Source organism: Mustela nivalis (assembly GCF_964662115.1).
Source record: "Mustela nivalis genome assembly, chromosome: 5".
Classification (NCBI taxonomy): Eukaryota; Metazoa; Chordata; class Mammalia; order Carnivora; family Mustelidae; genus Mustela; species Mustela nivalis.
The window spans coordinates 111,045,925-111,071,445 of NC_139024.1; the positions used below are offsets into that span (position 1 = coordinate 111,045,925).

The window sequence follows — 25,521 nt, forward strand, 5'->3', positions numbered from 1 at the left end:
AAAATGCATTCAAAGGGTGCCTGGATGGCGCAATTGGTTGAGCATCTTAACTTGATTTTGGCTCAGGTCCATGATCTCAGGTTCATAAGATGGAGCTCTGTGTCAGGGTCCACACTCAGTGTGGAGTCTGCTTCGGATTCTCTCTCCATCTTCCTCTGTCTCTGCCCCTCTTCCTCACTGTCTCGCTCTCTCAAATAAATAAATAAATCTTAAAAAAAAAAAAAAAACGCATTCAAGGTTTTTTAAATAATCAACTATAGTAATGATAGGAGGAGTACTTCCATAAGTCATTCACAGTGACCACAGCCAGTAGTCTCCAAAGCTAACAATGAATAAAAACACCATCAGGTGGGAAAACAAAAGCATCAATGTCACCAAAATTCCTAAGAAGTAAATTGTTGAATTATACTGGATGGCTGCTTGAAATCAGCCTTGACATGGAAATTGAGAACACTATTTCAGGTTGTACTGTCTGTTCAAAACTGGCAGCGAGCATATACTTCTCTTCAAATATACAATGATGTACTTTGTACATTTTACTTTATCTTGTCCTTCAGACGTAATTTTTCATTTTCTTTATTTTCTAGGTAACAGTGCAGATCTCCGATTAGTAAAAACTTACATTGAACTTGGACTGCCTGGGGGAAGAATTGATTTTCTTATGTCTGAGAGAAATCAGGTACAATATTATGACAGTGTTTTCAATGGAAGCAAATATTTTTTGTACTAGTTTCTACCTAATTGTTTACTACAAAATGCTTATACTAATAGAAATAATTTTTCTGATTTGTATGAAATTTCACATTAATGCATATACTAACGAAATTGAAATGAGATGATTTATGATTTGGCTTATGAGCTCTTCACATGCACAAAATTTCTAGAATTTCACATTTCTATGCAAAAATTTCATTAATTAAACCATTATAAATAACCTTAAGTTAAATGTGGGTATTGGGCAAAAGAACTAATGAAGCAAGTATTATTAATAACACTGAATTTTTTCTTTTCCTGGAAATTTCACTTTTTGCTCACTTCATATAATGAATATTATTCACCAGCTTCTCTAAAAACCACCCATCTTAACCATATTTTCAGCACCTAAATCAAAAATAATGTTTATATTGTTTTTCCTGTGATTATTCATATTCACCATAATATATGTCTGTTTTTCTTTATTCAGAATGATACTTTTGCTGACTTTGATAGTATGACTGATCGCCTTCTGGATGAGATCATACAGTATATTCAGATATATAGCCTAACAGTCTCAAAAATAAGGTAACTTTGATAATTCTCTGTAATATTAATTAACATACCTTTATGTCTCTATGAATTAAACAGAAAACATTAAATAGAAACAGAAAAATTAAACAGAATTTGTGGTAGTTTTGTTGCCCTGTTATGAAATATAGGAGACCACAATTCAGTTTGCCTAATTTAAAGAGAAAAGGAAAAATTTTAAAAATTTTAGGGAAAGACCACATATGATTCCATTTATATGAATTATTCAGAATAGCAAATCTCTTGAGACAGGAGTAGATTAATGATTACTTAGGGCTGGGGGAGATGGCAGATGGCACCCGTAATAGCTAAAGGATTCAGGGGTATTTTGAAGTGAAGAAAATGTTCCAAAATCTCTTGTGGTGGTTGCACAACTTTGAATATACTAAGAACCATTAAATTATACATTTTAATGGATGAATGTGTGTGTGAATTGTATCTCAATAAAGCTGTTACCAAAAAGAAAGATTTTAGGGCAATGGATATATACAAACAAATGAAACAAAAAATTACTTTCAAGTTCTCCTAACTCTACTTTGTGAGTCAGTTTTCCACAAGCAAGATGGTCAAAGCAATATGTGTCTCATAATTCAAGCAGATACTGTGGGTAGACATGGGCGATAGAAAAATATTTGTTTCCTCTGGTACAGTAGGACTTAAAGAAAAAGTCAAAACTAATCTTTCTGCCTCAAAAAGTAGAATAATGGTTACCTTCGTATCTCAACTAGGTTATAGGAAGAAACTGGGCTCTTATAACCATAGGCTTTTGAAAGCGTTTGTTTCCAGTTTGAATTATGGAGAGTAAGCACTAAAAAGAGAGATAAATAGGTTTTTATTTGAAGTCATTTAAAAAAACATTTATTTTAAAATGGGTGGAGATGCAAGTATGTTAGGAGGGAGGAGAGATGTATTTTCTTATTCTAATTCTCTTCATTTATGGATTTTAAAATACATTTTATTTACTGAATTTTCTACAGTGATCTTATATTCCTTTTATTCACTTATTATATTATGATGAGAAAATAATATTTCAGTTTTCATTTATCCACAAACACATTACCTCTTTTAGATTAAATTAGTAGTTATAATTAACCATTATTCAAAAGCCTGATCTGGTTAATTGAGGACTGTTAGTTGCAATCATAACTCTCACCCCACAGCTTCAGGAACTTCCAATTTGGGAGGGAAGTTTATCCTGAGCTACTCACTAGCTATATCGGTAAACCAGTTTAAGACAGCTTTCAAACTCTCTTCTTGCATTGTTAATTATCCCCAGGGACTAATATACCATCTATTGCATAATGATGATAAGTAAAAAGGCTCTTTTGATTTAAATCATTCCTTAATAAAGGTGAGATGCTTTATAAATTTTAGGGTATAGACCAGAAAGTAAATGAAATGGGTATATAATTTTTCCTAAGCTATCCTTTATAGGTACAATTTCATTATTTTGCTTTAAATCATGACTCAATTAGTAGTAATTGGCACGTGTGCCTAAGGAGGCAAATTTATCATCTAGTTAATTTATAGTTACTTTTAAAATGTATTTATTTCTAAGCAGTTATAACTATGAATTAAAATGTTCATATAAGTAATATCTTATTTCAATAAACATTTAAATTATATAGTAGAAATTTTCTACTACATTCTCACATTTTTTTCCTTCAAAATATAAGTTACATCATTTCAAAGTATCAGAACATAGCTTTAAAACATATTAGAAATTTCCAGATACTTGGTATGTCACATCTGTGTATAGAGGTATCAGCTTTAATTTTTTTTTTTTAAATTAATACTATGGGAGAAATGTCTTTTTTTTTTCTTAAAGCTTTATTGGACATTCGTTGGGCAATTTAATAATCCGCTCAGTGCTTACAAGGCCAAGGTTTAGATATTACCTCAACAAACTTCATACCTTTTTATCTCTTTCTGGACCTCACCTTGGTACACTCTACAATAGCAGTGCTCTTGTTAATACAGGTAACAAGTTTTATTGTTCAGTATAAAAAATATGGCATGGGGAGAAAATTTAAATACAAATTTAAAGTTTTCTGATATTTATTTAAAGCTGACCTGTCACATACTTGGAATTTTATGAAAAAAAAAGATGTAGAAATTTTTCTGTTTCGTCCTGTACATGAAATAAATCAATAAAAGTCATTTCAGAAAATGAATGTTATCATATTGAGATGATATGTATCAAAAGTGACAAGAGTGTTTTGAACTAATTTTTATTAAACTATCTAAATATTTTCAGTATATGTTTATCTTAAAAACAGGCTATTCTGTTGTTCCATCAGTTGAGCAGATAAAAATTAAATACCTATATTTAATATATTATAAAGTTACAGAATATTATATATAGAATTTTAACTCTGATTTTGGTTTGATAACAAAGGGATGTTATGAGAAAATAATTTCTAAAATATTTTAAAACTTAAAAGGAAAGTTAAGACAATTTTGATTAGAATGAATATTCTCATCAAGAAAGATCTGATACTTAATTTGCCTTTTGTTTGGTATGGTTTTTTTCCCTTAGATTTTTTTAAGTAGTTTTTATAGTTTAGTCCATTGATTCCCATTGTGAGAATAAAGTAGATTATATTCTGTCTCTCTGCATTGAGGCTTGAAACTCTTACTTCCATTTTCTCTTTCACTTTCATTGACAAAAAAACCATTCTATTTTCCTTGTATCCTGTTCCAGACTATGGTATCCACAAACATCTAGTTCTAGATTTTTAGTTTTTTAAAAAAGAGGGCATGAAAAAGATGAAATCTATAAGTAATGTAAAATAGAACCCTATGTAAATAGGATGCAGTACTTTGAATTTCTTTTTTCACTAAACTGTTCCCCAAATAGGCTTACAAGATTTAATCAACTAAAGAGGTTTTTTTCTCTTTTCTTGCCCTGTTCCCCTCTCTAATATTAGAAACAATAAAAGTGGAAATTAATATTTTGCACAATCTTGAAAACCTGTTCCAGAGAATGATTAGGGTTTCTCTTAATTAAGGGGAAGATGCATTTAAATATGCATAACTGATAATACAAAGAAATACAATTAAATATGAAACTTAAGAGGTACCTCTGGCTCAGTTGGTTAAGCATTCAAGTCTTCATTTCAGCTCAAGTCATGATCTCAGAGTCCCTCTCCTCTGTCCCTCCCCAATAAATAAATAAACAAACAAACAAGCAAGCAAATAAATCTTCATAATATTCAGCTATTACTAGAAAACATTAACCAATTGCTCATTGTAAGAGTTAGTCCTTATACAGTTTGTCTACCATATCTATATTTATCTCTAGACTAAAACACTCAGTGCTTAAGCGTTTGGATCTACTACTGTGAAGTTTTTTCCATCTGTGCTTCTTTATAATTTGAAAAATATATCTAAAGGTACACTTTCCCCAAATTTGTCCTTGAATCATTATCTATTTCATTAGTGAATGTGATCAAAATAGCAAGCTCTCTATCAACCACCATTTACCCATAGTTAACTTAAATGTATGTGTTTATATTTGTTATCAGAAAAAGGAAATAATTTACAAATATATTTTTTATTAGTTAAGAAAATGCTAGTTTGGTAGATCTCATTTTTGAAGTGAAATATATACTAAAATTAATAATCTTGGCATATGCTACCCTGTATTTCCAGTATTATTCACATATCATTTGTAACTCTGTAGGTCTATGGTTCATGCAGAAATGGAAAAAATCAGGTTCTCTTTTACAACTGACATGTCGAGATCACTCAGACCCTCGCCAAACTTTCTTATACAAGCTTAGTAATAAAGCAGGTAAGTATATAGTTAACAGTTTTGAAAAACATTCACTTGAAAATCTTTTTTAAAAATCAACCTTTAGCAAATTATCAACATGTCTTTCTGGTGATTAAAAAACTATTAATCAGGGCACCTGGGTGGCTCAGTGGGTTAAAAAACTATTAATCAGTTATAATTTTTTAATAATGAAATAGGAGTTACAATTAACATGGTTGTTTGATTTTTTTTTTTTTACATGATCATATTTGTGTTGTATAAACACAGGTACTTTGAGATTATCCTAGGGGCACTTGAGTGGCTCAGTCCAGTAAGCGTCTGCCTTCAGCTCAGGTTATTATCTCAGGGTCCTGGGATCAAGCCCCGCATTGGGCTCCCCCATCTCTCTCTGTGTGCCGCTCCTCCTGCATGTGCCTTCTCTCTCTCTGTCTGTCAAATAAATAAATAAAATCTTAAAGAAAGAAAGAAGTTATCTTAAACTTTTTAACATTTATAATTCAGTACCAATTGTGAGTCAGTTTTTGAACTGGGCCTTTGCATGTCCTAGCTCTTTGGTCCTCTTGCCCTAGTCCTCAACCCTTTTAAATAAACTGTCACATATTCTTCTGCCTTCCTATCCAAGGACTATAAAACTTTTCTGTAAAATATCAAAAACTATTTGAGGAGGAGGGAGCCAAAGGAGAGAGAGAGAAAGAGAGAGAGAATCTTAAGCAAGCTCCATACCCATCACAGAGCCCAGCTTGTTGACCCAGTCTCGCCATCCTGAGACCATGACCTGGGCTATAAAATTAAAAAGAGTCAGACGCTCAACTGACTGAGCCACCAAGGTGCCCCTAGAAACTAAACTATTTATAGTTATTCCTTCTACAAATTCCCATTACTGGATGAATCTTGTTACTCATCTCTTATTAACTGATTATTAGATATATTCCCCATCTTGCTTTATATTCCAGGCTTTCACAACCTGAGGTACTCAACTACTACTTTACCAGTTTCACACTTATGTCTCCCTACCATATTCTTTCCACTTTGTCTTTTGAAATCTCTATTTGAGGGGAAGAGACGGACTTCATATTCTTCTTTGAAGAATGCTGTCTCTAGTCTTATGAACATGGAGACATAAGTGAAACCTGGATGCTTCCCACCACACCCCAATTTCCCCACTCCCCTTGGCTGTAGAGCAAAAGCTGGCAAACTTTTCCCCTAAGGGCCAGATAGTAAATATTTTGGCTTTGCAGGCCATGTGATCTCTGTTGCAGCTACTCAGCATACCGATGTAGGACAAAAACAGCCCTAGACAATACATAAGCAAATGGGTGTGGCTCAGATCCAACAAAAAATTAAAAACAACAACAACAACAAAAACACTTTATCCCCCCCAAAAAAGGCAGCTGGCCAGATCCCACAAATCATACTGTGCTAAACCGTTCTACAGGAGAACCTCAATTTTTTATTTACTGAGTACCACCTAGAGTGGAGAAAATAGTCCTCGTGCTTTCCATTTCGAGCTGCAATCATTATTCCTCTACTGTCATAAAACTATCCTTTGAGGTTTGTACCCTCCAGACCCTGCTGCCTTTTGGTCATCTTTAATACAATGATCTCCTGGTCACTGCTCACATATTCAGTGAGATCTCTCATAAGAATTCATTGACAAATATACAGTTATGCTCAGGAGAAGATATCATTCTTCAATTTTTTTTTTAAAGATTTTATTTATTTATTTGACAGAGAGAGATCACAAGCAGGCAGAGAGGCAGGCAGAGAGAGAGGAGGAAGCTCCCTGCTGAGCAGAGAACCCGATGCGGGGCTCTATCCCAGGACCCTGAGATCATGACCTGAGCCGAAGGCAGCTGCTTAACTCACTGAGCCACCCAGGTGCCCCCCATTCTTCGATCTTAATATCCATAATCTTGGAATCATTTTTGGTGATTTGATGAAGTCAACCCTTTAGATGATTATCAAGCATGAAGAACCTTTCTCCACTGTGGGAATGTTCCATTCTACTCCATGTTAAACCCATACCCATGGCTCTATTCCATCCCTGAAATTTCACACAGTATTCTATTCTGAGACTAAAATATCCTACCCTTCTTTCTCACTCCCTTATTCTCATTTGCTTTTTAGACTATTTAAGATCCCTACTCAGTTTCTTAAATTACCTTGTCCTTCATGGTTCTCCTCCCTTCCTGATCTATGCCAGCCTACATGAATTTTTATTTTTATATACACTTTTATTATTCATACATTATTACCATGTGTTTTTCCATCTTAGCCATCCAGCAACCTGTACTACTGTTTCTTTACCTGGCTTGTTGAGCTCTACCAAAATGGATCATGCAGACATGCAGATCAGTACATCAGTACTAGTGTAGATCCAGGACATTCCCAAGTGGTTAACTCTGATCGCTTCCTAACCATTTCCTAGAAGCTTTTCTGTTTTGTTTTGTTGTTGTTGCTGTGTTGTTGTTGCTGTTGTTGTTTTTAAGATTTATTTAGTGAGTGCAGGTAGGGGGAGGGTCAGAGGGAGACAATCTCAAACACACCTCGCTGAGTGCCAAGTCTGATGTGGGGCATGATTGTACATCCCATGAGACCATGACCTGAGCCAAAACCAAGAGTCAGACCGTAACTAAGTGAGTCATCCAGGTCCCCCAAAGCTTTTCCAGTTTTTTACCTCTTAGCCTTAGATTTTAAACTACCACTGTTACCTTCACTTCTATAAATGACTTTGTTTCCTACTCTATCTATGAGAGTCAAGCCATCAAGTGAGAACTTTCCTACTTCCTTTCTTTTTACCTGCAAACATTAGCACACTTGTGCTTTCCTCCTAGTTCAGTAAAATATATTTTATCTGTGGTCCAAGAATAATTTCCCTTTCTGTTTTAGAACCTGTTACTTCTCTCTGTCTTTAACTCTTCCTCTTCAGTGGCTTATCTCTTAACATATCAAGTTATTCCATTTTCTCCCATCTTATATCATAGTAATAATAAATACCTCCTTTGATCCCTAATTCTGTATATTGGTATTTCTCTTTTTTATATACAAATTGAGCCTCTTTTAAAAAAAAAAACAAAAACAAAAAAACAGTTACTTTCACTACTTCCTAACCTTTTATTTCACTCCAGTATAATCTGATTTCTGTTCTCACCATTCTGTTGAAGGTTGCCTAGCCAGTTATCTTTTTTCTTAATTTTATTTGAATATGCTGGCATTTATGACTATTGAAAATACCCTTGTTCTTTTTTTTTTTTTAAGATTTCATTTATTTATTTGACACAGAGAGAGAGAGATCACAAGTAGGCAGAGAGGCAGGCGTGGGGGTGGGAGAAGCAGGCTCCCCACTGAGCAGAGAGCCAGATGAGGGGCTCGATCCCAGGACCCTGAGATCATGACCTGAGATGAAGGCAGAGGCTTAACCCACTGAGCCACCCAGGTGCCCTGAAAATACCCTTATTCTTGAAATACTTTCCTACCTCCCATTCTGTATCAGCCTTTCCTGGTTTTCTTTAATGTTGGCTCTCTGCTTCCAACACAGATTTCTTTTCTCTCCTTGTGCCTTAAATAGAGGTTCTTGGACTCCATCTTCTGTCGTCGGCTCTCACTCTATACATTCTTCTTTGACAGCATCATTTCATATCCATCTTCACCATCGGTAGCTCAAATATGTATCTCTAGTTCAGTCCTCTAGCTGTATTCTAGACTGATACATCCAGTTGCCTACTAAGCACATTTACTTAGATGGTTCATGGTTATCTACCTCAAATGCAGTGTTTTCAGATACCTCACCTTTCCCTTCAGATTAATTTCTCTTCATTCCACAACTACCACCATCTGCCCAGCCAAAAACTTCAAAGTTGTTCTTTAGACTCCTCTTTTCAATATCCCCACACACATCTGCTTAGTTACTAAGCCCTGAAACATTCCGCCTTCTTTTTATAGCTCACGGAGTCTTCTCTTTCTTTTCTTTGTCCCACTGCCTTAGGTCAACCACAGATTATTGCTGTGGCCTCCAAACTGATTATTTGTCCTCCAAACTGGTTACTCTCCTCCATCTCATTTCCTCATTAGATAAAATTATCTTCTAAAAATTAAATCAGACCATATTGCTCCTGTTTGAAAATCTTTTCATGGTGTGTTGTGGCTTTCAAGATGGTTTAAATTCCATGGCTTAGGGCATCACATCCTTTAAAATCTGGTTCCTGATTCTTTTACTGATTTCAAATCCTACTCTGCCCAGGCACACATCCTTTGCTTTAGATATGCCGTGCGCTATATGCTTGCATTCATCCATGCTTTCTCTACCACCATTCCTCCCCATGTGTTTACTCATCTGTTTAGAACCAGTTCTCTCCGTCTTCTAAAATTAGACACCATCTGCTATTAAAAGCTTTCTTGAGTCCTTCTCTGATTTAATGCTCCTCTACTCTCAGAGTATCCAGTAGATTGCCCAGTATTCATGTTTATATCCTAGATCTTACACCTCCAAACTGAGCTCATTAATGAATTCCAATCTTCATTTGCATGCTAGACATCTCTACTAACATATGAGACATATGTCTAAACCTGAATATATTGTCTCCTTTTACTAACTCTTTTTTCATTATTTTTTAATGGTACTCTGTCTTCTAAATTACGTAGTTTGAAATACTTCGATGTCATCTTTAACCCCTCTTCTTTGCATTCTACTTCCCAAGATTGTTAATATTATAACTGATCTCTCATGGCATTATATATGAACCTCTTTTACCATACCTGCTATGGTTTATCTCATATAATCATTTTTATGCACCTTAACCTCCTTTCCAGTAGTAGGATCCATTTGTGACAGCACATTCCTACTCCCCACATAAACACTCAGTATTTACTATAGTTTTCCCCCTTACCAGGTGTTTGGTATAAACTTGCTGCATCAGCAAACAATTTTTTTCAAACATTTTCCATGTCCAAAATCAGGTCAATATTATATGGTAAGCCAAAAATCAAATCTATATATTTGGTGACTGATAATTCCAAACTGGAAGTGACTTGAACTTGTAATTTAAGCCCTGGCCATTTAAATCTATTTTTGTCTATATTCTCATCACCCATGTCCTCCATTCTGCTTTTGAAACATTTGATGTAAACACTGGATAGATTTACTAATTGAATAATGCCCACTTCAGTTGAGTGCTGTATAAGCTTTTTCAGGATTCTGCCTTAAATGTTATTAACGTGAGAAAGAGATGCTGGAATGATTATTTCATGTACTGTCTGTTATTAGAATCAGTGAAAGAAACATTCTTTTATAGGTCAAGTTTTATGTTTTGTTTCTAAGAGTACAAAGCAACAATAAGTTACATATAGTGCACAGAAATATTTATTTGATTCACTAATATATAAGATATGCCTACAAAGCAAATAGAGTATATAGTTCTCACATGGGAAAAACTTACTGACACTAACTAGAACTATTGTGTTCTAGGTATATGAAGTTTGTACTACTGCTGTTAACAGACTAGAAAATAAAGGAAAGGCAAAACTCTATAAATGTTCCCTGGAGTCTTTGTATTTATACTGTATTTTATGAAGTAAAATTAGCAAAAGGAATAGTAGCCACATAAGAAAATAAAATCACTAAAGAAGGCATAAATAAAATTTTACTACAAAAATTCTATAATCCATGGCTTTTCCTATTTGTATTATTTCTAATTATTGATAGATGTGAGTAGATCGTTTGCACTTGAGTTATTTCTTGCCTTAGAATCACAGCAAGACTTGTTCGTACCTTCCTTCCAGTTGTACCAGCCCAGTAACTGTTTAAGAGCCAGACTTTAAATCGCAAGTAGATTATTAGTCTTAGCTGAAAAACTGAGTAGGACGCTTAATCTAAATAGACTTCAGTTTCTTCCGTGGTAAAATGGGAATAATAGTATCTTCTTCACAAGACTATGAAAGGATTAAATGAGATAATGCATGTGAAACAATTACCGTTTTGAATAGCACAAAACTCAATAAATGTTAGATGGTAAAAATAGCTCTAAACGAAGAGATGCCTGAACTAAAATGATAGTGGTATTATAGATTATAGAAATTTGCTTTCACATTACTATCACAAATCTGTTGTAGGAAATTTTTATGACAGAACTATTAAAAATACTGACTATAAAAAATTACTCAAATGACATATTCAAATTATATTTATGTTTCAAGATTTCTACTTTTACTCAAATATGAGTCTTTTAGTATGCATCTGAACTGAATTAACATGAAAGAATACAGTTTTCTAATAATTATGAGCAACGCATTAGATAATACTAAAGTATAATAATAAATAACAATAGCCAACACACATATGGCACTTAACTATAATCCAGGTACTAAGCATGTTATACATATTAGTTTATTTAATCTTAGTAAGAATATTATTGCCCCATATAGCAGGTTAGGACACCAAAACATAGAAAAGCTGAGTAACTTGACTCGAGTCATAAAGCTAGTAAGCAATTATGCATGTTCCAGTCATGTCATGTTTAGCCATTACTGCACATTTTCAGGAACTTTAGATGCTGTTTCTAATTGCAGTTTTAAATACCAACAAATGATCATTAATTGATTTTTAAATTATCACAGAGATAGAGCAATTCTCTATGCTTTTCCCCGGTTTATTCTGTTTTGTTTTTTGAGGGATTTTTTTTTCATCTAGAAAATTATGAGAAATGAGTGGTCAGTTCCTACACCTGTGTATGTATTTGCATGTGTGCGTACACACACACACACATATATCATTATATAATAAATATAACTATATAATAATTTATAATTTTAATGTTGTAATTAATTTATTTACTAAGTAAATATATTTGGAGTCACATCAGAAAGATAAATAAAATAGGAAAACATAAAGTAACATTTACTTAACTGATAGGCTAGCCTCAAGGGTTTTTGTTTTTTTTTTTTTTTAAGATTTTATTTATTTATTTGAGAGAGGGAGCACAAGTGGGGATGGGGTTGCAAGGAGAGGGAGAAGCAGACTCCTTGCTGAGCAGGAAGCCCTGTGCGGGGTTGGATCCCAGGACCCCAACCAAGATCATGACCTGTGCAAAGGCAGATGATTAACCAACTGAGCCACCCAGTGCTCCTCTCAGGTTATTTTTAAATAATCAAAAGCCCTAGTGATAGTTTCTCTTTTGTATTTTACTCTATGTATTTAAAAAAAAAATACTTTCTATAATTTACTTTTATTTTATAAAATATTTTCAGATGTCCTTGTTTAATTATTGCTTCTGTTTCTTCTGAACAGCGAATTTCCTGCTCTTTGGGAAAGCCTAAAATAACCCATCTGAGGCAAACTCCAACCTACTATTTTCCTTTTTTTATTTAAGCAAAGTCCCCACCCTGTGGGTCTTCCTTTTCAAAGTCTTCTTCTCTGCAATGTATCAGTAGTTAGTAACTTCCCTTAATTAAAAGCTGTTTATTATTTTAGAATTAAGCATTTTGGGGCACCTGGGTGGCTGTCATTAAGCATCTGCCTTCGGCTCAGGTCATGATCCCAAGGTCCTAAGATTGAGCCCCACATTGGACTCCCTACTTAGCGGGAAGCGTGCTTCTCCCTCTTCCACTTCCCCTGCTTGTGCTCCCTCTCTTCCTGTCTCTCTCTCTGTCAAATAAATAAATAAAGCATTTTTAAAAAACAAATAAAATTTAAGAAGCATTTAAAGGCATAAAATAATTTATATGATTTCTAAAACAATTGAGAAATGTTATATTTTTTTAAAAATCATATATTTATTAAGTAAGCCTTTTTTTTGTTTGATGAACACAAAAGATCTAGTAAAGTGTTAAGGAAATGTTACTTTTCAGAGGAAATTATCTGTTTTGATTAAGGTGTTACGATCATAAACATTGATTAAATTTTATAGCAACTTTTGACCAAAAAACCTTATTGATTGCATTCTACAGATTACCAGTATAGTTATGGCATACTAGTGTCTCAGTATTGAATATCAAAAGAAAGAAAGAGGAAGGAACTAAAATAACATAGAAAGTAAAATGTGTATTATGCATAGATTTGGTGACACCAGTGATGAACTAGTCAAGATTACATAAAGAGAAAGATCATGGGCATTCTTGCATTATATAACGAGGGCTTAAAAATAGCCAAATGAAAATCTGTTCATTGTTGGAATTGCAGAAACAAAATATTCTTATTTTAAGATTTTCCCCAAAACACCTGCTTAGCATCTCTTTACCAGCTATTGAGTTCTGACTAAGAAAATATAATAATTAAAGAAATCTCCTGCTGTGCTACTATGGCACAAGATAATCTTTTCTTCCAGCAGATTACAGAGGTGTTTAATAATAGTTATCAATTGATATGCAAGTTACATTTGTATTTTGTTTTTGAAAATGTAGGAAAGAATCCGCATCAGCTAACATTTGGGGAAGCAAATTCTTTCAAATGTATTTAAAATAAATGAGTAAAACAAGAATAGTCTAATATTTCTTAGTATGTGTCCATTTTAAAAGTACAGGGTTTTCTTTACCTCAGCACTATTGACATTCTGGGCTAGATAGTTCCTTGTCATCAGAGGTTGTCTTGTGCATTGTAAGATATTTAGTAGCATCCCTAGACTTTACCAACTAAATACCAGTAACACACACCACCCTCCATGCCTTTATCCCCACATGCCCCCTGGTGTGACAACAAAAATGTCATCAGACACTGCTTAATGTCCCTTACGGTGCAAAGCCACCAGTTTAGAACTACTGCTTGAGCCAATTCCAGAGAGTAAACAGAAAATGAGTCAGTATGAATTGCTTTAAAACTCATTAAAATTTTTAGGGAAAAAATGGGTTGCCAGCAGTATCAGGAAGACTAAGATAATGAAGATGAACGTTACTATACCATGACAATGTTCAGGCATAAGTTATATTGTTATACAGTCCAGAATAATATTGAAGATTTACTTTAACCTTTTTCTTGGTACATGAAAAGTAACTAATATATTCAGAAATTTTTTAGCTAAACTATTTCATTCTGTAATGGGGAACTATTGCTTTCCTAAGTTAGAGGTAACTTTTCAACCTAGAATTAGCCATTTCAAGGGCTGAGTGAAGTACTAACCCAAGGGGCAGTTAACTAGATCATCTTTGAGCAGGTGGAATACGAAGGGGCAGCGAAGGTAACTTGGAATATAAGAGTCCCAGTAAAGACTTCAGATACTTTCATTTGCTAGACTTCAGTATAGATGAAGTACTTTTATAATTCCCACCAGCACCCCTGGAGTTGTTTCACTGAGTTTCTGCCCTCACTAGCCAACAATGCTAGATAGGAATTAAAACCAAAAGATTCAAAAAGAGTTATAGTCTATTGAACTAAATTGGTTCTTTGCTAATACAGAAAGCAAACTTTCCATGCAGAAGTACAATATTAGAATTAATACCTTGTTGAAGACCTGATACTAAAATTAGACTACTGAATTTAAAATGTATTTTTAAAGTATAATACTGTCTTAGAAATCACATTTAGAAATGACAGTATATTTATATCAGTGTCAAGATCTTCGATTTTATTTTTTTCATCATCGTGGAATCTGAGAATTAAAGATTTTCTTAGAAATCCCTCATCTGGGGCGCCTGGGTGGCTCAGTGGGTTAAGCCAGTCTCAGGGTCCTGGGATCAACACACTCCCACCCCCCCACCCCCCATCCCCTGCCTGCCTCTCTGCCTACTTGTGATCTCTGTCTGTCAAATAAATAAAATCTTCAAAAAAAAAAGAAGAAAGAAAGAAATCCCCTCATCTAATCTTTATTGAATTTGCCTATTTCCGTTCCACCAAGCTGCCTGAACCTGCAGAGACACAGACACTTCCCTCATGGAGCTCAGCTTGAAGCACTGATTCTCAACCCAAGTGTCATTTCCTTGTAGAAGCATGTCAGAATTTCTGCAAGGAGCTATTATTTTGAAAAATATATTTAATATAACTTTTTAATGTAATGCCTATTATTCTTACAATATATACTATAGAAATAAAGCAGTGCCAAGAAATGGGGTGGTCATTGCAAAGGAGTATAAAGTCCAAGAACAGGTTCATTGATTTTTTTTTTAAATAAGAGATATTACAGTATTTTGCGTATTAATAAGAATGGCCCATACAATGAGAAAATTGATGATACAAGAGAAGGATGGGACTCCTAGAGTCATGTCCTTAACTAGGCAGGAGGGAATGGCCCCCAGCATTCTAGTGAAAAGGGCTGGCCTAGGGTGAGAACATGGACAGCTCATCCATAGAAGAACAAAGGCAGAACATGAAGCTATAGTATGGTAGGTTGGTTTGGTTAAGGTGGGAGTATGTGGAAGTTCTTTTCTGATTCTTCTATATTGTCAGTGAAATAGGAAGCAAGGTCATAAGGTCAGTAAAGGGGGGATAGAAGATGCTGGCCATTTGAGGAAAAATAGTCATTTAGGAAAGTACAAAAATGTTGCCTAGCAAGGCTGCCACAGCGTGTGCACTGCACAGCTCCAAGGAGTGTTATTCGTGTCGACTGTAATATGAATGGAGTTGTACAGTATGACAGCCCTTTATGGAGAACACAAATATACATCTGAAAGATAAATGAAAAAGCCAACTGTGCTGTTACATAAGCTGGTTTCTTGCAGCTTGGGATAAAATTTCAGTGAACAGTATCATACTTAAATTCAAAAAGCACAGGACTGGGGCACCTGGGTGGCTCAGTGGGTTAAGCCACTGCCTTTGGCTCAGGTCATGATCTCAGGGTCCTGGGATCAAGTCTCGCATCGGGCTCTCTGCTCAGCAGAGAGCCTGCTTCCTGCTTCCTCCTCTCTCTCTCTGCCTGCCTCTCTGCCTACTTGTGATCTCCGTCAAATAAATAAATAAAATCTTTAAAAAAAAAAAAAAAAAAAAAGCACAGTACCAGGGCACCTGCATGGCCCAGTCGGTTGATCTTGGGATCCTGGGGTGGAGCCCAGGGTTGGGCTCCCCACTCAGCAGGTTGTCTGCTTCTCCTTCTTCTTCTGCTCCTCCTCCTGCTCCTGTTCTCTCTCTATCTCTCTCTCTCAAATAAATAAATAAAATCTTACCAAAAAAAAAGCACCTAGAACAACTTGGGCAGAAGAAAAGATGATGTACTGTAGGACAGTGGCTTTCACATTGTTAACTTGTTTACCCCTTAAAAGAATTTTGAGAAGGTATGTACCCCTTGTAAAATTTTAGGGTGACACCTAAAAATATTTTCTATAATTTTTTTTAAAGATTTTATTTATTTATTTGAGAGAGAGACAGTGAGAGAGAGCATGAGAGAGGAGAAGGTCAGAGGAAGAAGCAGACTCCCCACGGAGCTAGGAGCCTGATGTGGGACTTGATCCCGGGACTCCGGGATCATGACCTGAGCCGAAGGCAGTCGTCCAACCAACTGAGCCAACCAGGCATCCCCTATTTTCTATAATTTGAAAGAATGGCAAAGGATACATTTTCTGACCTTTCAGGTAGTACATATTTGCTATAATTATATTTTCATAAAAACATAAAACAACTCATTCATTTGAGGTTACAGATTTAGGCCATTTAATTCATAGAAAATACATGCCGTAAAATCTAATTGACAAAGCTGGTTCTTATTGTCAATAGTTAGGTTAAACTTTTTGTCAGAAATTTTAGATTTCATTCATATTTTGCTTTATTCTCCCAGAGAATTTTATACCTGAAGCCATACACCATAATAACATCTGAAAGAGATTGGAAAAATACCTTTCTCTGATAAAGTGGGAGGACAAGTCATTTTTAGGAAAGCACTCATACAGAAGTTGGGATCTAGAATTCAATTCCCTTAAAAGCTATACATGCCCATCCTCACCATCTAACGGGCTTTTTTTTAATTGTAGTATAATTAACATATAGTGTCGTATTAGTTTCAAGTATGGAAAGTCTTTACCCCTGAAGATAAGTAGGTACCAGTAAGACCTCTGCTCCAGGACACATAGATGATTCCCAGAGTAACTAATGTTACATTGGTGTCAAATGATGCCAAAAGTAGAATTCATTGTCAACATGAAATGTGAGATTGAAGGGCAAAAATCAATTTTTCTTAATATGTTTCTAAAATTTTTTAAATATGTTTGCATAATTGTATATTATAGGCATTTGATTATTCCACTCGTATCCCTAGAATTTTATATATCTGTATTGCCACAAAGTGTTACCTTCTCATTAAGAAAAAAGGAGAATAGCCTTATTTGTGACATAGAGGGTATAAACAGCCTCACCTGCCTGAATGTGGATCTAGGATCTCTCATTATTAGGATCCTAAGTTCCAAGAGAGAAATGGGCATCTACAAAGACTTCCTATATTCTGGATCCACAGTAGTCTCCACAATTGGCCTGTCTCTAAGATAGAATTTGAATTTTGAAAGGCAAAAAGTATCAAAATTTTACTCTGGAATATTCAGAACAAAATTATATGCCCTAAACTAAACACACCGATTCTAATATATTATGATTATTGGTTTGTATCATATTTAATAACCACATGAATTTCTTATTTTTTATATATTAGTTATTTACTTATTATCAGAGCTACAAAGTGAAATTAGAACATTACTGGTATTAAAGTAGTCAAGAACCGGGTTTCAGTACTTAAGTGAATTAATTCAAAGTATCACAAGCCCTAAATTCACCTACTTTACCAAAATATAAAAATAGAGGGACCTGACTAAAGTCTGTAGATGGATCACAAAACCCATTATTATTATTATTGAAAAGTCATAAGTGTATATGCTCTTGACATCATACTTAAATAAAAAGAAAATAATAATAGCTAGGCAAGGGTCAAATGAAAATTTAAAAAGTCAGCTTCAAATGATTTCAGGTAGGGTGTTTTGTTTGTTTTTATGAATAAGTATTGTTTTGTTTCTTTGGGCAAAACTATATATTAAGGAATATCCTTTAGAAAGTAAGAAAGTTATAAAATACTTCCTATAGAACTTTAGCCCACATATCTAATCTCACTCATGCCCCCACACCTTTACATCACAATCCTTGCCAAGCATACATTTCTTATACCAGCACACAAACTACATAGGAGGGTTTTTTTTTAAGAGTATATAAAAATTTGAAGAAAGAATTCATCAGATGTAAAAAGCCATAAGTTTATGGCGCCTGGGTGGTTCAGTCAGTGGACCATGGGACTCTTGGTTTCTGCCCAGGTTGTCAGATCAAGCCCCTTCACAGCCCCCACCCTCATGGAGTCTGCTGCTCCCTCTCCCTCTTCCCCTTCCCCTTCCCCTGTGTGTGCACAGCCTCTCTCTCTCTCTCCCTCTCGGATAAATAAAAATATTATTTATTTATTCGAGAGGGAGAGAGCATGAACTGGGGGAGGGACAGACGGAGAGGGAGAGGCAGATTCCTTGCAGAACAGGAAGTCAGGAGGCGCAGCTCCATCCCAGGACTCTGAGATCATGACCTGAGCCAAAGTAAGATGCTTATCAGACTGAGCCCACCAGGTGCCCCATAAGTAAATAAAATCTTCTTTAAAAAGCCAAAAACTTAGTACTACTGCAGAAATAAAAATTTCCAGTAACTTAATATACTAATTAAGTTATTTTAAATCTGGTTGCATTGTAATTCATTATTTTTTTTCATAGGGCTTCATTATTTCAAAAATGTTGTGCTAGTGGGATCTCTACAGGATCGCTATGTTCCTTACCATTCTGCCCGCATTGAAATGTGTAAAACGGCTTTGAAGGACAAACAGTCAGGTAACTAAGTGAATTAAAAGTATTTCATCTCCATTTCTCTGACAGTGCATCCCATTGTGGTTGTATTTTTATTTTACCAGTTACAAATGAAGTTAAAACTTTTTTCATGTTTGTTGACCTCTTTTTTTAATTCTTTGAAATGCCTGCTTATGACTTCGAATCATTGTTTGATATGGAGTTATCTGTTTCTCAATAAAATTCTCTCTATATTCAAAAAATATATATCAAACAGTTCTAACTACACATGAGCTTTTTCTCAAGTTTTTCTTGTAGTCACTTTCTCTCTTCTTTTTCATATCTTTCTTTTTACTCTGTTTTCCACCCACCAATATTAACAGCTATCCTTCCTCTCTTTTTCTTCCTTCCTTTTCTCCTGCCATATGAGATGATTTTGCCAGTGAAACAGTCATTCCCATTAAAGAGTCTTTTTCCTAATTATAAATGCTGTCCATTTTGCTGCCTCAAAAGTAATCTGTAATTTGATTTCTTCTGGATTATTGGGATTGGTAATTATGGTAGTGATCAGGCTGCATGTTCTGCTCTATCTTGCTTTAGTCAAAGATGGCAGCAAAGACTTACCCCACTTTAATAAAGTAATAAAGATTTTATATATTTATTCTCTTGCTCTTTTTGAATTAACAAAAGAAATTTAAATCACAGCTATTTAAAGCCAGAAGGAGACTTGAGTTCTATTTGCTTATTTTATAATTGAGGCCCAGAGATGCTAAGTGGCTGATCTAAAGTCACTGGTGATTAATTAATTACAGGCGTAGAGCAAGAACTTGGGTGTCCTACCTTCCTGTACTTGTTCAGTTCCTTTTTTGGAATGAGGCTGGTTTTTAAACAAACTCTTAATCCTTTGCTTCTTTCCACATTTTAACAGTGAACAGCTTCTTTAGACAGGGAATCTCTCTTATACACATTTGTATTGACATCGTCTAGTATGTTGCCTGGCACATAGTAGATAGTCTAGTCATTTGATAATTATCTTTTCTTAGTATTTTATGACATTAGAATAACCTTTTTCCCCCTTAACTTCTGTTCTAGCAAGGGACTTAGAGAAAAATTCAGAGGAGATTTAACCTTCAGATGGGTCACAGAAACTAGAGAAATGTGCTTTGTTTTAACAGAGATTCTGTGCCAGTGGGAGACAGGGGAAATCTAATAAAGACAGGTTTGGACTTCTTCCTATGTAAAAAATATTTTTCAAACAGCATGGAACCAGAAATCCAGCTTGAATAACAGTGAAAATTAAAAGAAGGAGGTGGGAGTAAAAAGTTTTCTATGAATCTATGTGATGTTAATGTCTCTCTTAAATGCCTCTCTCTCCTTTCTCTGAATGTTCTTCCACTTTTCCTTTCTCATGATTCCACAGGAATAAACCCTGCCTCTCCTCAGATATTTGATACTTTCCTCCCTAAAACTCACGGGTTCATGGATATGTGTTAGTGCTCATCTATGATAATATTAGCAATGCATAAGCATTAAAAACTATTTTGCCCCTTATAAGACAGTTTGTACGTTATGTATATCTAAACTTTATCTTTTATACTGTGAATGACCTCAATAAATTCATTGTAAGAATTAGCCAAAAAAAGGGAAAGAGAAGCACAATTTTGGAATTACAAGCAGAGTCAACATTAAATAAACCCTTAGACCGAAAAAAAGATCTTGTTTGATCTTTGAGTCAAACTCACATTGTTCTTCTGACTGTAGGAAGTTGCTGTTTTTTCTCAGAATAATGCAGAAATATGTGGAATACTGTTGAACGCCACATAAACGTTCTTAAAGTACTTGCTATAGGTTCAAGTTTTAAAAGTTATAAAAGGCAAAATGTCTTTTTTTTTAAATATCGTTGACATATTGTTACCTTATTTTCAGGTGTACAAGATAGTGGTTCAGCTTTTCTATACATTACACTATACTCATCACAAGTGTAGTCACCATCTGTCACCATACAATACTGTTAGAGTATCACTGAACATTCTCCATACTGTGTAAAAGGCAGAATGTCTTAGCATGGCTACCTTATTTTCATCATGATTTAACAAGTCATAAGTGACTTAATATTGAATAAAACTATTTGCTCTGTTATATCGATTGCTTTGATTAAAAGTATCAAATTAATAAGAATTTACAATAAATTTGATATTTTAACTTGGCCAAATAATGTGGTTATTTATATTTTTTATAAAACAGTCTCAAAAATGGTAGTCCAAGAAAAAGAAAACCTTTTAAAAGGCATTCTTCTGCTTTAAATAGGAATAACATAACTAAATTTCATTAGTTATATGGAAGTTGGCATAGATTTTTTTTTTCAGTTACTCATGTTGAACTAATTTTCCTATTTTCTCTTTGTTCCATAGGCCAGATCTATTCAGAAATGATCCACAACTTGCTTCGCCCAGTTCTGCAAAGCAAGGACTGTAATTTGGTTCGATATAATGTCATCAATGCATTGCCCAATACAGCTGATTCACTCATTGGGAGAGCTGCACATATAGCTGTTCTTGATTCAGAAATATTTTTAGAGAAATTCTTTCTGGTTGCTGCCCTTAAATATTTCCAATAGGATAAAAACACTGTTAGAGACTTGATAATTACCTCATTCAACAATGATTGAAACAATGTATTATATTAAACTGTAGATGCGGTTAAGTTCTAAGATATATTTATACCTTTTTATATGGAAGATAATTTATATCATCCATGTTTAGAGCTTTTTAAACATCAACTTTACTTTCTAGGTAATGTGGCTGTGCAATATTTTTTTAATTTTATCTTTTTACTTTTCTATTACTTTTTCATATATTTTGCTACATAAGTATTTCAGTGAAACTTTAAGCCCATCTGTATATCTGATTGTTTATTATTGGCTTTCCACAATCCTTACATCAGACACATTATATTAGAGGCCATGTATTGCAAGAATAGCATGGGATTTTTAATTTTCTAGTATTGGGGTATTATTTAGTTAATTATAAATTTTACTTTTAACATTTTACTATGTTTTAACTGGAAATAAAATTATGGCTGCTAAAGTATATTTTTTGAAATCAACTCTAGCCCTGTCAAACCAGGTAGTTCATATATGACAACGTTATAAAAGTTTTCTATAAAAGTCATTATTACTGTTGCTATTAACATATGTCATGCATATTAAAATATATTTTCTATGGTGATTTCAACATTATTTCTCATATTGACTTTTATTACTGGAACTTTTTCATGTTCATGTTAGCAGCATCCAGAAGTTTTTGAATGTTTGCCCTCTGCTTTGATTTAGTTGGAATTTTGCTACATTTAGTAGTGTTGCTTGAACTTTCTGACTACATTTCTTCAACTCTTTTCATGTATTTTTCTCGTATGTACATAATAATTGAGTGTTGAAATTTATGAAATACTTTTATGAATTTAGATAATTTTTAAATATTGTTAAAATTTGTTGAACTAAAAAGTAATGTAAATAAAATAATTCATGTTAAAAATGGAACAAAATATTTACATGTTTGGTGATAGAGATGCAAATGTTTTTGATATATGGAGATGTTAAGTCTTTTGACTTTACTAAAGGTGCTGAATAGCATTAAATTCACTATTTTCCTTTCCTGTTTTACTTGTGAAAATAATAATGCACTAAGGGTGGGTAGGTCTGTTTGCATTTGCGAGTTGTGATGGACAGAGGTTTTTGTAAGGATGTGTTGTATAATTGATGCATGTTTTATTTTTAACATTGTGTTATTGCCTCTGATGTTAATAAATGAACAAATGACTATCTAGAGGAACAGCTAAAACACTTGCTTATTTTCAGAATGCTGGGGTGTATTTTTATTTATAATTGGATAGACTGTGTTAATTAATTGTAAGACCAGCATGATTATATAACTTACAGCCTTTGTATTTTTATAATTTATGTCTTTTGCATATATTAAGTAGTTAAAAGGTATTTCATTGGCTCTCCATAATTCTTTACTTTGTAAAAGTATTTGAAAATCTAATGAATTGACTAAGCAATAATATACCAAGTGCATTATAACTGGAAAATGTAAATATATGCATTAACCACCACATATTTTTGCCACACACATTTTTCATCTTCACATACCTTGACCCTGAGTTTGAAATATGCTTATTCTAAGTTTGAATAATCTTCCAGGTTTATCAGAGGATTCATTCATACTCATAATCATGTAATTGTATTTGAGGGTAAATTGTGCTTATAATCATAGTTGGTTGATTGGTTGTTGGTTATTTTGACAGTTTTTAGAAGCACATCAATGATCATGGTTTAAAATCTACCAGATTTCACTTTTATTTGCCAGGGAAACTATCATACGTTATTCACCTTCAAATTCGGATTGGGGTTCTGAGGAAAAGGGGATGTGATTGTCTGAAACAATATGAAAGTATAATTGACTTTTAGAGACTCTCATTAAAGTATATACCCATATGAATTCTTCTTAAAAACAACAACAAAACAATTATGATTAAGTTAAGCAGAAAAATAGTTTAATGGAAGAAAATTAGGTAGTTCACAGAATTGCTGGAAATGCTGGAGAATGGACTTTGGAAAACAGACAGAAGCCAAGGGAAGCTAAATGACCAAAATCATAGCCAAGTTCTGACCTCAAGAAGAACTGGAAGCTTGTGTATATGTCTACTGTTAGTGGTGCCTCTGAAAATTAGATTCCAAACACTCCATATTCAAAGTCTGATGGGAATGTCCAGCTGACAAAGATTATTCTTGTGCCAGCACTGAGGCTGTCAGGCATCAAAGAGAGCAAGTATGGCTGACCTTTACAGCCTCCACAGTAGAAGATAGGACCATTTCTCTCACCAGATCCACCAAACACATGAAATGGTTTTGATGACTGAACACCAAATATAGAAACATCAGAGATCCACTGTAGTCCCGTCTCTTTCCAACATCTACCTATACCACTTCTACCATATTTACACATTTACATTATACTGACATAATACTATTATCCCTCATCTACTCTCAAGTCCACAATCTCCATGTGGTGGTCATTCCTTCTCTAATTGTGTAATGATCTTGTCTCAATAGTATGTAACCCATAGACAATACTGCCACCTAACCACAACTACCCCTATATATAATAATAGTATAAAATATGAAAGAAAAGGAATATTATTAAATATATAAGCATATGTATATACCAATGAGGAAGAAAATATAACTAGAGCAGGGCTTTGCCAACTTCCTTGCTGAGAATCACCTGAATTGCTTGTTAAAAATACAAATTCCGGGGCCCTATTACAGATGAACTGAAACAATAACCAGGAGAGGGTATATGGGCAGCAGCATGCTTAGTCTGTCCCAAAGGCCTCTGATTTAAATTTGTAAAAAATTATGCTAAATACAGTCCTCCATTCTGCCACTGGCCATGAGGCCAGATGGTTATGACTTCTCACCATTGCCACTTACTCCGTTTCCCTTGTGTTCAACTAGTAACTTGGTGGATGAAATTTCTTTATCTAATGCTTGATCCAAGAATTTGAGGCTTGAGTGGTCTTGCCTATATATGGTTGCAGATGTTTGCTTAATTTTTATAATTCAGCATGGTATTATGAGGAGGTATTCCAGGAGAGAAGATTTCCCAAGCTCTAATCAGACTCCTCTCCCTCCTCCCTTTTCTTCCATGGTCATTAGGGCCAATCACCCCAACTAGTGCCATAACTATTTTTTCTAACTCCTTACCTAGAGGAATGAACTAAAATGACCAGATTACAATCCCAAACTCTAATGCAGAGAAAACATTGTATCCCCCTTATACCCTACTCTGACTACAAAAAAAAAAAAAAATATGGTGTACCAACAGAATCTGGAATCATGGAGATTGATGGCAAGAGCAGTGAAGGGTCTAAGATTTTATCCTACTTGTAGGCTTGCTTGCTATAGTTAAATGAATGCTGACAGGAGACTCCCGGGTATAAAAGACATGATTATGGAAAAATAACCAGAACATCAGCATATTTGCACTTGCTCCTGGAGCCCCAATTCCCACAGTGATTGCCAGATGACACCTGTATACACAATGGGTTGCATCACGGGAGAAAAGTCCAGGGCCAGGGACCACGCATTTTTTGAGCAAGCAGCAAACAGGCCAGTCTCTTTTCCTCAAGGGAAATAGCAGTTAAATGGTAGTAATGCTGTATTTAAATGCCTATATGACTAACTACAGAAAGTGCTCAGTTTCAGGAGATGGATAAGCCTTGAGCAATAATCTACAGGAATGCAGGACCCTTGGCAGATTGTCCCTCCCCACAATAGAAAGCAAAATATATGGAAGGGTATCCGATGTTACAAGATACTAGTCCTTCTAGTACTCTTTGGATCCTGTTATTCTGTCTGTAGAAGAGCTAATCACCAAAAATACGATTAAGTCACTGGAAGCATATGCCAAATCCTTCAGGACAGCATCCCAAAGTGTATTTTCTCACCTTGTTCCAAAAGTAAAAAGTTTCGGTAGGGTTAACTACTTGCTTCTGGGCTCGTGGGATATATGATAAGGCTTGTTAATGCCACAGGCATCAATACTCTACATTTTTCACAGTAAAGTGAGTTCTTTGGTGAGAAGCAATGTTGTGTGGGATGCTATATAAGATGTACATACTATAAGGTATTCAGTAAGTCCACAGAAAAAATGTATAAAAGAAGCATAAGTCAAGGAAACCAATCC

At 34.5% G+C, this 25,521-nt stretch overlaps 1 protein-coding gene across 9 annotated transcripts in view; it reads left to right on the plus strand.

Annotated features, from left to right (window-relative positions):
* The window catches only part of FAM135A (family with sequence similarity 135 member A), a 128,254-nt gene extending 105,658 nt beyond the window's left edge, over positions 1 to 22,596 (plus strand). For 8 of the 9 annotated variants that reach the window (XM_082731293.1, XM_082731294.1, XM_082731298.1 and 5 more), the window contains 6 exons: positions 588 to 679; positions 1,184 to 1,281; positions 3,113 to 3,264; positions 4,970 to 5,080; positions 18,704 to 18,817; positions 21,184 to 22,596. In XM_082731293.1, coding sequence (XP_082587419.1) covers positions 588 to 679; positions 1,184 to 1,281; positions 3,113 to 3,264; positions 4,970 to 5,080; positions 18,704 to 18,817; positions 21,184 to 21,389 — 773 coding nt within the window. In that variant the 3' untranslated portion in view covers positions 21,390 to 22,596. Of the gene's footprint in view, positions 1 to 587; positions 680 to 1,183; positions 1,282 to 3,112; positions 3,265 to 4,969; positions 5,081 to 10,526; positions 10,671 to 18,703; positions 18,818 to 21,183 lie in introns of those variants that run through there. The other variant, XM_082731295.1, reaches the window with a different exon arrangement.
* The last annotated feature ends 2,925 nt before the right edge of the window (positions 22,597 to 25,521 follow it).